Below are 14,517 nucleotides of genomic sequence, written 5' to 3' on the forward strand. Positions count from 1 at the left end.
ATGTCTTCATCTCGTTGCGTTAATAGGAACCAATAGTGTTTGTTATAACTCAGAGGGTATTTTAATAATCCTTACTGGTTTAGCTGTCATAAAAATAAACAAAACCCAATAAACAAATATTGTTTAGGTCTCTTAAACAACCTCATGTAATGTTAACATAAACATCACTCGTAAATACTATTCTGTGGCCTGTTGCTTATCAGTGAGCTATACCGTTCATAAACTACCATAATGTAAAGGCGTTATCAGTCCTATTTACATTTAGCAACTTACAACATTTACATCGCCTCTTAATTTGCTCGAGAACATTTCACGAGCGCTCACTTTGGATTGGTTCGGTTCTTCTTAAAGTGTACCTACACAAAACATATCACCCAATGGTTCTCAGAGACATTTGAAGGGGGGGATATTTTCTTTGCTCGCACAAACCATTTCAGAACAACATGGTCAGTCATAGTCCGACAGCCAATGGTGAGTGCGCTCTGATTGGGCTCGCCTCTGCCTCGCCAGTCCCTTCTCATGCTGCTGTCCTCTGCGTGAACGCGCGTGGTACCCAACGCTCGTGAAGAGGAGGAGGAGGATGTGGCGCGCGGAGGGGAAATGGCTGCCGAAAACAAGCCGGAAGGTAAGTGAGAAACATCGGGGATATTTTTTTACTTGTACGACAGGAGTGTGCGAGGGGAAAAATTTGGCGACAGGCAGGGGAGAGCCGCCAGTTGAGAACCGAGGAGCTTTTGGGATTGTAAAGCCTCTGTGTTCATCCTGACACACTCGTATTTCCAGCACGGAGACATCACATCACCCTAGCCAGCATCGATAGCTAGCCAGCAGCGTGCATTACATGTATTTAAAAACAAACAGGAGCAAAAGCGCGAGAACCTCTGAAAATAAACAGAAATCCGTCTCGCGCTCAGTTTCCCTCAGCCTAACGGTCGCGCTCAAAGCCAAACTTGTTATTCGCGGCGGTTGTCGATTCCCAACTTCTTTTTTCGATTTATAAAGCTTCCTCGGTCGCGTAAATTGTTTCGGAGTTGGCGGGTTCTGTAGATCGTAGTTTGACCCAAAATATCATACAGCCTGGAATTTCAAAAATAGTGCTGGTAATCTTGTTTGACCGTAGATTTTTCTCCCAGACAGTTTTACGCGTCCAGCTGACCTTATTTTAAGTTTTTTTTGTGTGATTTTCGGTCATAACAATATATATTTTTATTTGTTTCAAGGACGTAGTCTTTCTAAACACTCCTCCCCATTAGCCCAGATAGACATACATAAAGACAACAATTTAAATCACTGAATAGTTGAATAACCTTGAAATCAGATGTTTGCAGATCAGGACGTTTAACGTTAGCGTTGTGCATATTTTGTATTTGATAGATAAAAAGGTAACATTTCCCCCCCGTTTGTTTTGCAAGGAAATGAGAAGATTTGTCATTAAAGACCATACACGAGCCATCCTTTAGATATTGTTATAAAATACTTTTTAGGTTTGTCTCTAAAACGAACGAGTCGAAAGACACCCGTAGATTAGGCTATGATTTCAATTTATAATAGTAAAGCTTTATAAGGCATGAATATGTCTGAATTATGACATAGATGTTTTGATTATTATTATTATCATTCAGCATTGGTTTAGTTTAGTCATTGGCTAATACATAATTACATTTGATTCGCATTTGAAATAGCTACGTCAAACTGTCTCCTCTCTTGCATGACTCATGTAATATTAAAAATATGGTTATGAATAACGGAATTTTGGAAAAGTCATCATTAGTTGCGAGGATATTTTGTTTGCAATTCACCTTCAATAGCAGATCAAAGCCAGCAATGCTTTATTAGCCACAAGGTGGAGACATTGAGTTAAATAAACCTAATAATAGTCGAATCATGATAACAGATATCTTGTAATTATACGATTGACTCAAGCGGATACAATCATTGTAACACGGTGTTTCATAGTTAACAAATTAACCTTTGAAGAACCTTTGAAGGCAGGAAAACGGGTGGATAATTCATAGTGCGCTGATGAATTCTTAACTGCTCATGATGCTGAATGGCTTAGTGGAAGCTGCAACAAAAATCTCATCACTAAACCTCACTCCCAAGTAATAAATTATGCACAATAAAATATAGAATATATTAGCCTAATATTAGTGACATCAATAATATTGCTCCAGACAAATCCAGGGTTTTGAACAAGTTACGATCCACAGGGGGGTGATATTGAGCTTCTTAAGTAATCACTGTTATATTTTTAATACTGTCAGCTAAGTCTACTGGCATTACCATAAATATACATCTACCTTTGTTTTCAGCACAGCACAGAGGCTAACTACCTAAACTAGCATTGTGTTATGTGTGTGCTTGTGTGTCTACGCATGTGTTTGCCAATCTCTGCATGTTTGTGTACATTTCAGATGCAAACAAAACACATCATGTAATGTGTCTCACACCAGCCTGCTTTCTGATATTGCATCTCAGTTGCCAAGAGCTTTTTAGAAACCCCAACCTGTGACTCCTGTCGCAAAATGGGTTCAGTTATTTTTGTCATACTTGTCAGGTCAATGTTTGGGGGAGGAGCCAGTGCTCCACACCTCCATTTTAATATAGCATCATGCTATATTAACTAACTAATTTCAGGATCAGATATAGCTTGCCGTGCTTTATATTAACGTTGTAGGTTACAGACTTTCAGCAGGTGAATTTGCCATTGTATATGCTGCATGCCATTTTAGCACTGATTGTTGCCTGTAATGTAACCTTTTGTCCTTGAAGCATTTAAAGTGTTTGCATAGAGCGCTGTTCTCCAGGGCCTTATTATTTGGCAGGGTTTTTTTGCACATAAGGACAGGCTGTTCTTAGCTGGAGGCTGCTATGAAAACATGGTTAATGTCTCACACACCCCATAGCGTTCTCCTGTCTCCTGATATGACCCAGCTCACTTTTTAAATTCCCAAAAACTGGGAATATTTCTGTGGAAGGTGGGGTTGGTGGTGGCGGGCTGGGATCTATTATGAAGCTGCACATGTAAACATGTTGATAGCCTTTTTTCTCTAGACAGCTATTTAAAGTCAAACTGACATCAAAACCCTATTAACTTTCTTATTTACTTGAGAATGATCCATCAGTGCATGTTTTTCTGAAGTCTTTGTAATCTTTCATCAAAAATATTAATTTGTTTCACCTTGGAAACGACTTTACGTTTTGGCTGATGTCTCCAGGCCCAACCACCTGTCATACATGGCAAGCACTTTAAAGGGTATTAATGCTAAAAGCTGTTCAGTCATTGACATAATGAGCCATTCCTTAGCAAATTACCTTTTCAAGTTCTCTGCATAGTACTTGTTCCACAGTTCTTAGTTTGTGGATATGCTTTAAGATTTTCTGCTTTAATTGAATTAGTATGGCAGGGATAGATAGGGATGCCACCTCTTCCTGGGGAGCCGTGACAGATCCTTTCAGATCCTTGTCTTCATCCTTCCCTACCTGCCTCGCACAGAAACACACATTAACTCTATCGATTGGTGCAGCTTACTAAAATGCAGACAAAATCGAGCCTCGCCAAATAGCCCTGGAACCACAATGAATGTGATGGCTGCCCCTATTGCTAGCCGTTAGGGGCTGTTTCTTTACTGTTTATTTCAGCACCTAAAGATTTATTAGTAAGATGGAAGAGTTTTGTGAAAAAACACAAGAGCAGGTACACACACTCACAATATTAGGCATTTTCAACAAATCAATTAGCATTCTCTGTTAAATCCAGCGAACGTTCATCAGTGTTATAAAAATATGCATGCAGTCTCTAGTTACATGGAAACAGAGTTTGCCTTTGCATTTCCCATCCACATCACCCTTGCCTGCAAATGAAACTGCATTTTCTCCCCACAAGGCAGCACCTTTGGCCAAAGTAATCCCTTTAAATGCACCCCTAAATGCATTTGATAAAAAAAGGGAAGAAGCAAATAGGCATGCTGAACTCTGAAGCTATACGGTGCGGATTGTTTGGGAGAGGTGTTCTTCAGCATGAAGATGGACACATTTGGGATGCATGGTCTTGCTGACAGGGGTTGGGCAGGCCTGACTCTGCTGACCCCAGTAAACAGTCTTATAAGTTCCTGCTATGTGCATGGGGAAAGTAAAACGTAAAAAATGCTGAGCCGTCGTACATCCGGGAATGTGTACTTTTCCCAGAATTCTTTTTTTCTCCACTCTCTCTTTGCTTCCTGAAGGACTGAAGAAAATCCGTAATCCGGATCGAATGTACAGATCAGCCGTGTGTTATTCGGGCCATGCTGCTCCTAAGAGTGTCAGTGATGACACAGAGACGAACAGTAAGAGCTGCTTATTAATATTGCATTTGTGGCATTGCTGGAAGGGGCCACTTGCTGCCTAATCTATTATTCATCCATCGATTCATTTATTTACCTCTTGATTTCATTTGTTGTCTTTTCCTCTCTTGGGATTTACTGTTGGTGCTTTCTGCCGTGATTGACGAGACAGCGGTTTGACAGGGGTTTGTTGTCAAAATCAGAAATGCTGTCAGTAAATGAAAGTGATGGTGGGTGGGTGAGCCAGACACACCTTGTGCTCCAAATGCAAGCTCACGGTACACATCAACCTTTAAAAACGCATCCATCCTGCACATCCAAAAGCACAGCATGTGTGTTGCATACTAAGCTTTACCATTTGTTGAAATCATTAGTCTAGGCTAGATGAGACATTTTCCCCTCAGAATAGAAAACATGCATATTTTATGTTATACTTCAAGCATAAAGAACTGTTTGTTTGGTTTGGATCATGTGTATGTTAGTATGGCTTAATGTGCTGTGTGGATTTCAGATTACCCTAAAAGTGGCACTGTTTTAATGTTTAATAGGTAGGTTATCTCTTCTCCTGACACTTCTGAAGATTTGGTTGATCTGTGTAATAAAAGCTGTTCCTTTTTTTAGTGTAAATTTGTAAGTGAAGTTAAATCAGCCTCATTTTCTTGTTATGCTGGAGTAAGTCTTTGCTGCTTCAAAACTCAAACATGTTAATGAACATGCCCAGAGATGTAAAGTAAACGGCAGAAGCGATATTGTTCTAGATGGCGCGTGCGTGTGTGTGCGTGCATGCCTGCCTGAGATCCACCTGCGCTTTACGTATCGAGTCTATCCCTCGCGCTCGCATAGTCCCACGATGTAAGCGATGTGCGTGCCTGTCTGTGGCAGCCCGGTTGATGTTTGGTGCCCGGAGGTTTTCGTATCACTGGGACAGTAAAAATGCAGCATGGCCTGGCAGAAGCAGGTAAACCATTCATGTGAGTAATTGTGGGAGTAGTTATGATAAGGATAAAGGGCTTTAGTGGGGATCTGCTGGCGTGTCTCTTACTGTCTGCTGTGTGTGTGAACGCGCGTGCGCGCGCTCGCAGGTCCTCACCTCCTCTCTTCCCGAGATGGGATTTTCATGGATGGGTGAGCTTGGCGGAGGCTGAAAATACATAAGAAGGCTCGTTTTTCTCTTCGGTTTGTTGCAGGCACTTTGGTAGCTGAATTAAGTCGCGGTTGTGGGCTTCTTTAAAATCGTGGATTCAGGCCAGCCACCCACTGTTCTGAATGCAGACAACTTTTATAGGAGATGTTGGTAATGATTTAGTCAGAGTAGAGCCAAAAACTGACAAGCCTAGTTAGGAAACAAGACTGCAAGGTTTTAGTCATCAGCTGAGATACTTTTGGCATTATTAGATTTAGTCCTGAAATAACTTTCATACAAATTTATTAAAGAGGAACCTCAGCCAGAATTGTGATGGTTGCGTCAGGTGCTGCTGGTCATTAATGTCTGCTGAGAACTCATCAGATGTACCCAAGTCTCTGACATCACCCACTAAACCACATCAGTGTTTTTAACAAGGCTGCCTGCTGGTGATTTGTCACAGTGACTATAGCTAGCCTGACAAACAGCACTATGGGCAGACACAGCTGAACACTGCTATGTTATGTGTCTAGTCTGAGCGTTCATAAAATTCAGAACATTATGAAAAATAAAATAAGGGTAACTACTCGATTTCTTATGTTTATTATACGCTAGGCAGTTTGGCTTGTTTCCAGTATAATTGGCTCCTTATAGCACATTTTCCATAAAGTAAACTCATACTTTGTTGCTCATACAATTACCGTTTCCCCATTCAGTTTGCCTTACACATCAAAACGTAAAAGATGATATTGAAATATTACATGATGCTGTTTGTAATCCTTAACTTAGACACCACGTTCCCTTTGTTCAGCCAAGACCAGTGTTTGCAATTAATCAAGCATATTATTGATTTTTCAATGCAACAGCAAAGCATGGAAAATAAATGATGTAATCTATTTTTAAAGAGAGGGCACTGATTAAAGTGTCAATTAAAACACATTTCTCCATTAAAGCAAATGCAGGTGTCAAGACAGAGATTTAAAAATCTCTTGCATGACTGTGGATGCGCCAGCATCTGGACTGGATTGTGCATTATTCCCTTCAAACCTGAATTCTTGGCAGAGTTCGAAAAATACATGTATAAAGGTGCTAAAAAAAGAATACTTAGTGGCCAAAGTTTTAATGGCACATTTGAAATTGGGCTTTCTGTCATACAAATCAGTTTAATGTTGCAATAAATCCATTAAACTTTTATAAGATTGTTAATATGAAATGCAAAAGTCTATTACTCTATGACAAAAGTGCTAGTCACATTTCTCTCAAATAAAAATGCGAAGGGCTATATTGGTATTTGATTGTCTGTTAAACATACAATCAGTCATCCTCAAGATCTGAAGCAATGTCACATGCTGCATTTATAGTAATGCTTGCCAGGTCTAAAAGGTTTAAGATGATTGCCTAAAGAGATGTTAAGTCACTCACACATTTTCTTACCTTATCTCACAGCTATCTGCCTTAAGTGTGACTGATTGCCCGTGATTGGCAGCATACGATTAAGTCAACATTATGTTGTTCGAGAAGGCTTTTGCTATTATGCTTCAATCAATGCTTCTTTATTCTCCTTCATGATAATAGCGAGGTATGGCTTCTCACAATGTAGAAGTACTTTGAGTCAGTAATAGTGAGTAATAGTGGTTTAGCTTTGGGCCTTTTTCCAGGTAATCATTCGTCCTTAGATTGACATCCATTTAAGGAAATTGATGGTTTGTTTTGAGGCATTGATTTATTGATGCGGTGGTTTTAAAGTTGCATCTTAATGATTTCATGCGGTGATTCTCTCTCTTTGATTAGACAGACTCATTCAAAAACCCGCTGTGCATAGAGCCAGAGAGAGGAATATCGCAGATATGTAAACGGAGTAGATAAGAATTGCTGTGAGACTGTGTTCCTATCCACATTAATTCATTACACATCTGTGCTAATTCTGCATGGCTTTTCTAACAGCTGTGTTTTATTTGCTTGTGGGCCTCGTGTACGTAAAAACACATGCCTGTGGCTTGTGCTGTAAGCCTTTTGCTTGTCTTTTCTTAATCTATAATGTTTTCGCAGAAATATCTAAATATTGAAAGGAGCTCACTAGAACTTTTAGCTTGTCTTCTTTGATCTTCTGTGGATAAACATTAAAAACCACGGTCAGCGATATTCTTGGTCAGCGATATGCCTTATATTTCTGTATTTTGTTACATTTGCGAAAACATCAGACCATGGGTTCTATTCTTAAACCCCAGAAGCTTCTGAAAGCAGCTAACCATTTTTTCTCAGGGAGTGAAATTTAGATGACAGTCTAATCTCTGGACAGCACAAGCTTGCCTGAGAAGTGTGTGGCCCGACCAGTCCTTAGTTTAAATTGAGTTCATCAGTTGAGCTGTGATAGCAGGATCAGAGGTTTTGTGCAACGGCGGACTTCTTACAAATAGCCCAATGGCTACGGCTCAATAAGAGCAGCCAGGAATTCAATGATGGAAAAGATGGGGTTTTACTAGATCATTTAAAAAAAGGAATCACAGCCTTCTCATCTTTTTATGATTGTCCTATTTTATGTGTACTTTATCAAAGTTGTGAAATGTTCTACCACAATAACACTCTGATTATTTCACCCCTTTTCTCTTGTTATTTGGTCACAAGAGCTTTATTAAATCACTATTGAATAGATCAATAATGCAGCTGAGAGTGGTTTTGCGAATATCGTCTCTTCTAATGTTTAGTGATTTTATTGGCGGACTACAGGGGGAAACGCCAGAGTCTTTTATGTTTTCATTACGTGGAGAACGTAACAAAGCCAATTGCCTATACAGCAAGTTACAAGGGGGATGCATATTGAAATAAGAATCAATAATATATTCATACATTTTGATACAGACAGACCTCAGATCTGAAAAGGAGGTTGTGTAATAATACGACTTTTTAATCATGTTTAATCTGATGAATCATGCTATTGATGTTTTAATACGTCATTGACGATAACCTTTTATTCTGGAGGTTGTTTACTAGACCTCGCAGAGGGAAGTGACAATTAAAAGCAATTGTCACTCACTGCACAAGCACACAGACAGCGAGAGAGAGAGAGAGTGCTGAGAGTTTTGCGATGTGGATGATATTGATTTTAGATTTGTTTTTTCAGACCTCTCAAGTTTCATGACCCACACTTGTCTCCAGGGTGAGACTAGCTCAAGCTGGCGTGACTGATATTGTTAAAGCTCCTAAACCGTCTCCTTCAGCAGTGGCATCTCAGATAATCTCAGGATCAGTCGCCTTCTCCCCGCAGAAATATATGTCCACTTCTGTGACACACTTGGTACCTCTTACCAACAGCAGCGCATAAGTGTCGGAGGTGAATTCAATAAACAATCGTGATACTTCGTGTGGTATTTTAGCACAGAAAAAGGTATTTGCTAACTGCCCGTAATCCAGTTTAACCAGATGGTAAATAGGCTGAAATATTACTGAATTGTATTCAAATTAGGTCAGTTTTTCAACACAAACATTCCTCCTTTTTATGTTATCTAAGCAAATTTTAAGTTGTACTTTGTTAAAAGACTCAATTTATGTCATGTGCATGTTGCTCATGTGCTGAAATCAGGCAGTAAATAAAATCGTATTGATAAAAAAAGAATTTTCTCTTGATAATGGCAGCAAACATTCATCAAAGGATGGATTAAATTATAGTGTTCAAGAATTTTGTTCATTACGCTTAAAAAATATTTTACATCAAATTGAACATGCATTATGCATGAATGCATGATGTGCTCTCTAATGGAGCAATAGTTTCTTCCTGTAAAATACATGTTAAATAAAGTACTAAATTGATTTTCAATCTCTTAAGAAAATTGAAAACGATGTCAATACATGCATGAAAAGGTTAAAGAACCAGTTGTACCAGTATGTATCTAGATTTCACTGGTGCCGCTTTACAGTTCCATGTATGCTAGACTGTGGCATACCTTTCGTGTTTTAGGGCCAAAATAAATTGGACAGACCAGCTGAGAAAGTAGTTGTCTTCGGTATCTCTAAAATAATAAATAGAAAAGCCCTACTGTATTTGAAGAGATCACTACAGGGATCTTGCAAAAAGCAACATGTCTTTTGGGAAATACTGTGTTTGCAGTTAGTAAGTGTTGGACTGGGGCCCATCCCACTCAAAACCCTCAAACTCCCACAATCCAACAGTTAGACGTTCTGAGTTCAAAAAGAGCTTGTTGTGTGCCCATGTGTCTGCAGGCTCAGCTGTGTCAAGCCCTGCTTGGTATATTTTGTCCTACCTGCCTCTTTAATGAGAGAATTCCCTTCTGAGTGGGTGGCAAGCTAAAGCACGAAAAACATTTTTCTGCCACCTCCACTACTAATCTCACTCACTATTTTTGAGCCTTTTCTATGGCGTATTTATGGATGAGGTCACACAGCAGTAGAATGTGATTGCGAGTCCTGTTTTTGAGGGCTTAATATGGTCACGGTAACACACAGTTCTAAATATGAGAGTTTTGTGTCATCTGAAGGTTTTAGTCACTGTCTTTTATCATAGCTGCTTCCATCAGTTTTGTGAATTGGGTACAACCCATATGCTGCATTCTGTACCCAGTTACAAATAAGTAAAACATGTAAAGCCACTGTCAGATCATTAGGATTTGAATGGACTCATTTATTAAATGTCATATTAAAGGGGTAGTTCACCCCAAAATGAAAATTCTTCCGTCATTTACTCACCCTCATGTAATTCCAAACCTGTTTGGTTTGATAGTTTGAAGTATGTTGGTAACAGAAACTGTTGGTCCCCATTGACTTACATTGGTTTTGCGTCCATACAATAGAAGTGAATGGTGACCAATGGTTTTTGTTTACCAACATTCTTCAAAATATCTTATTTTTTGTTCTGCAGAGGAATGAAAGCTAGGTTTAAAATAACACGAGGGTGAGTAAATGATGACAGAATTAAAATTTTGGGGTGAACTATCCCTTTAATTGTAGTTGTGTTACACTGATGTCGGTTTCACATTAGCACATTCGGTTCATGTGAACTCCAGTACGGTTCGCTGCTGATATGAATGCAATCGTACCAAATCGCGGAAGTGAACGCTCCAAGCTGAGAGCTGTATATCTCATTTCTGTTAGCCTTCAGCGTTCTTAAGAGCATTTTCAGTACATTTGTAAGACAGACAAAAGTGTAGCCTACTGAAGCTTTGGAAACAAACCTAACGGTTCAAAAACATAAATGTATAAAAGTGAAGCGAGCAATGTTATACATTTTGCCGCCTTCTCATGCGTCGTCGTTACAAGCGTTACAGCTGCAAGCTTGATGATGGAAACGAACCGCGGTTCGAACCCAAATAAAATTATATGAACGCAGTCCAGCGGGGGCAGGAGGAGGGGAGAGCAATCGAACTCGGGTTCGGACCAGGCAATCTAACTAAATGTGAAACCACCCTGAGAGATTCTGATGTTTTGGAAGATGCAATTTGTGATATTTACATTAGCCACTGTCACTTTGGTTCCAGGCGTTATTTATAGCTATCACACAAAAACAGAAAAAGGTCTTGATATTCTATAAGCTGAATAGGTCAATTTACACACTTATATAGTAAATACACTTGTCAATACAGTATATTATATTTTCCTGCTTTCCTCTTTTTCTTCTGTACTTATTTTCCTCATACTCCTGACTAGTGAGATACCGTCCCCTGATCAAAGCTTAATAGTCATTTTCTGGCCCCCAGCTCAACTCAGCACAGCACATCTTCGAAGAAAACAGACTATGGTTTCAGCCTGCCTTGCGCTTTAGGATCTGACAACTAAATTGTTGCTCACCGGTTAGGAGACAGAATTATGTTAATGTCCACTTTGTCACCAGTGTTTAGGCAAGAAAATAAGAGAAACAAGGCGGAATTAGAGGCTGGAGACGCGCAGCGGGATGTGCCGTCTGCATCCACGAGATCAAAGCGGGAAGGAGAGCCGTTACGGCTGCAGCTAGGTTGTTAGACAAGACTTCATTCTCTGTTGCTCTCCCGTTGATGTGCACGGCTTACAAAGATGGTCCCCGGTACCGCTGTCCACAGACATAACATCCCCCTTTTACTCTGCAAATAGTTTTTTGCCGTTTGTTCCCTGGCACTCGGCACAATTTTATTTTTATTTTTTATGACGCCGGAGCTCATTCCCGCTCCCAGAGCCGCAATAATGTCAGATAAGAGCGTGTTGACACTGATAGACTGCTCTTTATTAAAGCAACCAGCGTTAGAACTTTAGTGAATTAGCATTCTGCACTGTTCTCCATCGCCTTTAACTGCAGAGCAATGAGCCCTCATTTTAGTGTCATTCATTTTATTTGGTGAAAAAGGAGCATAGCCCAAACATCTCAAGTGGTGTTTCAAGTCGAGCTCTGGGAGGAGTTAAAAAGGCTTTTTATTAGTATGAGGGCTTTTTAATTAACAACCAGTCATCTAATCAGAGCTGGAAATGCTTCTATTCCGCACAAGTCAGTTTCGTACCTGTCTTCATATCCCTAATAGCATTTTACGCTGATAAACGTCTGCTTTTAATTTATAGCGAACACAGTGGACAGCTGATTTGAGATGTTTGCCTTTTAATTATGGCCCCTCGCTCTGTTTTATCACAGTAATATTCTGTTTCATTATTCTCACACAGATAGTAACTCACTGAAGTAACTGTCCTGTGTGGAAGCTTATATTAGTATTCAGAAATTGTTATACGGATTGGAATTTCACTCTGGAGAGGATGATTTTAACAGTGGGTGTGTCTGAGCGAATGTGTTTGTTGGCTCTGATGAGTGGCGGTTCTTGGGTATTTGTCAAGTATGTGTATGTGGTTTGATATTATTACAGAAGAGCAGGTATTAGAATCCTGTCCAAGCTGAGAGGGCTCCACCTACACTGTCTGATCGGCTTCTGAGGGCTGTCTGGAGATGACCAAGGCCCGTTGTCAACCCACCTCCCACCAATACAAAATGAATGTTCACCAGCTTGATTTACTATATTGTATTGTTGTATTTTCTCCATAAATGTTCTATTTTATTGTGCAAGATTACACTTTTTCAATGAATCATTCAAATGTAGCTAGTTGCTCCTCTGAAACTACATTTCTAATAAAGGTAATGTACAATATGATAAAATAATATAGATTTACCATAAGATATCATTAGAATAAACTCTAACATATTAAATTGGTATAGTCATTTGTTAATTTATAGCATTCTGTTTTTTCCTTATTAAAGCGGTCATATGGCGCGAATACGTGTTTTTCTGTGTCTTTGGTGTGTTGCCCATGCATGTATTAGACATGTAAAATTGCTAAATTAAAGTGTCGGAACAAAAGATGCATTCTATCTAAAAGTGAATGCTCACCCAGACCTGCCTGAAACACCTCGTGTAGCCACACCCCCACAAATCTACGTCAGTTCGTGGTATGATTTGACAAAGACCACCCAAATGTATATGCAAGTAAGGTGGGCGTACCTGTCAGTACAATTGCTTTGGAACCTGATATTCCAAATATGGTAAGAGGCGTTACATTTCCGTCACACGCTTGCAGTATTCGACCAATCACTACGCACTGGTTAACTGGCCAATGGCACACCTCACTTTTCAGAGCGATGAGCTTTGTAAAAAATCTGCGCGTTTCAGAGAGGCGGGGCAAAGAGGAGCTATAAACATGCACGGTATGTGAAAAATACAGCGTTTTTGAACCTTAAATCGTGTATAAACATTGCATTACATCTAAGACAAACGATAATATTTGTTTTTGCCATGTCATATGACTCCTTTAAATTAGATTATCCAGATATAGATTGGTTAGTTATTTGTTTAGAATTTACTGACTATGAGTCCAAACTGCTTAAATCAGTTTACTTTAAATATTACAGTATGTGGTGTTCAGGTCTGTAGGACCTTTTTCAATGCTTAAGGCTAAAATACACTACAAGACTTTTGCCTATTCCAGCCATTACTACAAATTCTGTTAATGTTTTTCAACTTTAAACATTTATCTTTATTCAAGATTAACATGTTTTTTATTGACCTATTCCATAAATCTTTCTTTATCAGGAAATAACTTTTCTTAAAAAAAAAGAATGGCACCTTTTCATAACAGTTATTTAGGTAAACGATAAGATATTATATTGTAATTTGGATAAGTATCTGTTCAATATTTTCACATACATTTTTAAAACGGAATAATATTATAAGTCAAGGGTTTATTGAGCAAAATGATAAAACTGACTAGTGATCAGTTATAGCCAGAGATGGGAAGTAACGAAGTACAAATACTTCGTTACTGTACTTAAGTAGATTTTTCTGGTATCAGTACTTTACTCCACTATTTTATTATCCACTATTTATTTTTCTGACGACTTTTTACTTTCATTTCTTACATTTTTACGCAAATACCTGTACTTTCTACTTCTTACATTTTCAAACCAGGCTCGTTACTTTAGTTTTAATCTGTATTTGATGCACAATCAATATTATTTCTTGTCATTGCGTGACTTTTTCAACCTAATGATAGGTCTGACTAAAAGCCGAAGCGCTGTGTGAGGTGGCCACTAGCCAATCAAATGTAAGAAGGCGGGAGTTACTGTTTACAGAGCAAAGCGGTGACCAATCAAATCAAAGAAGACGGAGTAACTGTTCTCAGATCTCGAGCGTGATATTCTGCATCATGTGTGGTGACTCGTGAATGGTAGGGTTTTTTAGCGCCAAAGGACCAGATTTTAAATATGTAATTTAGCTATTTAGCTATTCGCATGTTCTACAAACATATACTTCACGAAAGATGTACTGTAGTTCTGTCAGAAGTTAAGGCAGCTCGTTAAGGTAAGCGCATTATTGTTGTTAATTAGTATGTATTAATTGCATGTTTTTGCTATCGTGGTGTGTGCGTTAAGTTCATGAACGAGTGAAAAATACCTGCTCATTGCGTTGCTTTCGATGAACTAATTATAGTGGGCACTTTTGCACAAAAATGCGCTAATTTCCTGATTGCCATTTGAAGTGGTTTCTGGACATATCCTATTAGTCTTATTTTCTAATTTTCTTAATGCATTTGCTTTGTTTGATCTGTTTG

General features: G+C 39.0%; 1 protein-coding gene across 8 annotated transcripts in view; it reads left to right on the forward strand.

Annotated features, from left to right (window-relative positions):
• The first annotated feature begins 424 nt into the window (after window positions 1-424).
• The window catches only part of camta1a (calmodulin binding transcription activator 1a), a 333,393-nt gene continuing 319,300 nt past the window's right edge, over window positions 425-14,517 (forward strand). For 4 of the 8 annotated variants that reach the window (XM_057363017.1, XM_057363018.1, XM_057363020.1 and 1 more), the window contains exons 1-2: window positions 426-625; window positions 4,227-4,328. In XM_057363017.1, coding sequence (XP_057219000.1) covers window positions 601-625; window positions 4,227-4,328 — 127 coding nt within the window. In that variant the 5' untranslated portion in view covers window positions 426-600. Of the gene's footprint in view, window positions 626-4,226; window positions 4,329-14,517 lie in introns of all 8 variants that reach the window. The other 4 variants (XM_057363019.1, XM_057363025.1, XM_057363024.1 and 1 more) reach the window with 3 other exon arrangements.

The sequence above is a fragment of the Triplophysa rosa genome, linkage group LG21 (genome assembly GCF_024868665.1).
Source record: "Triplophysa rosa linkage group LG21, Trosa_1v2, whole genome shotgun sequence".
In the NCBI taxonomy this organism is placed as follows: Eukaryota; Metazoa; Chordata; class Actinopteri; order Cypriniformes; family Nemacheilidae; genus Triplophysa; species Triplophysa rosa.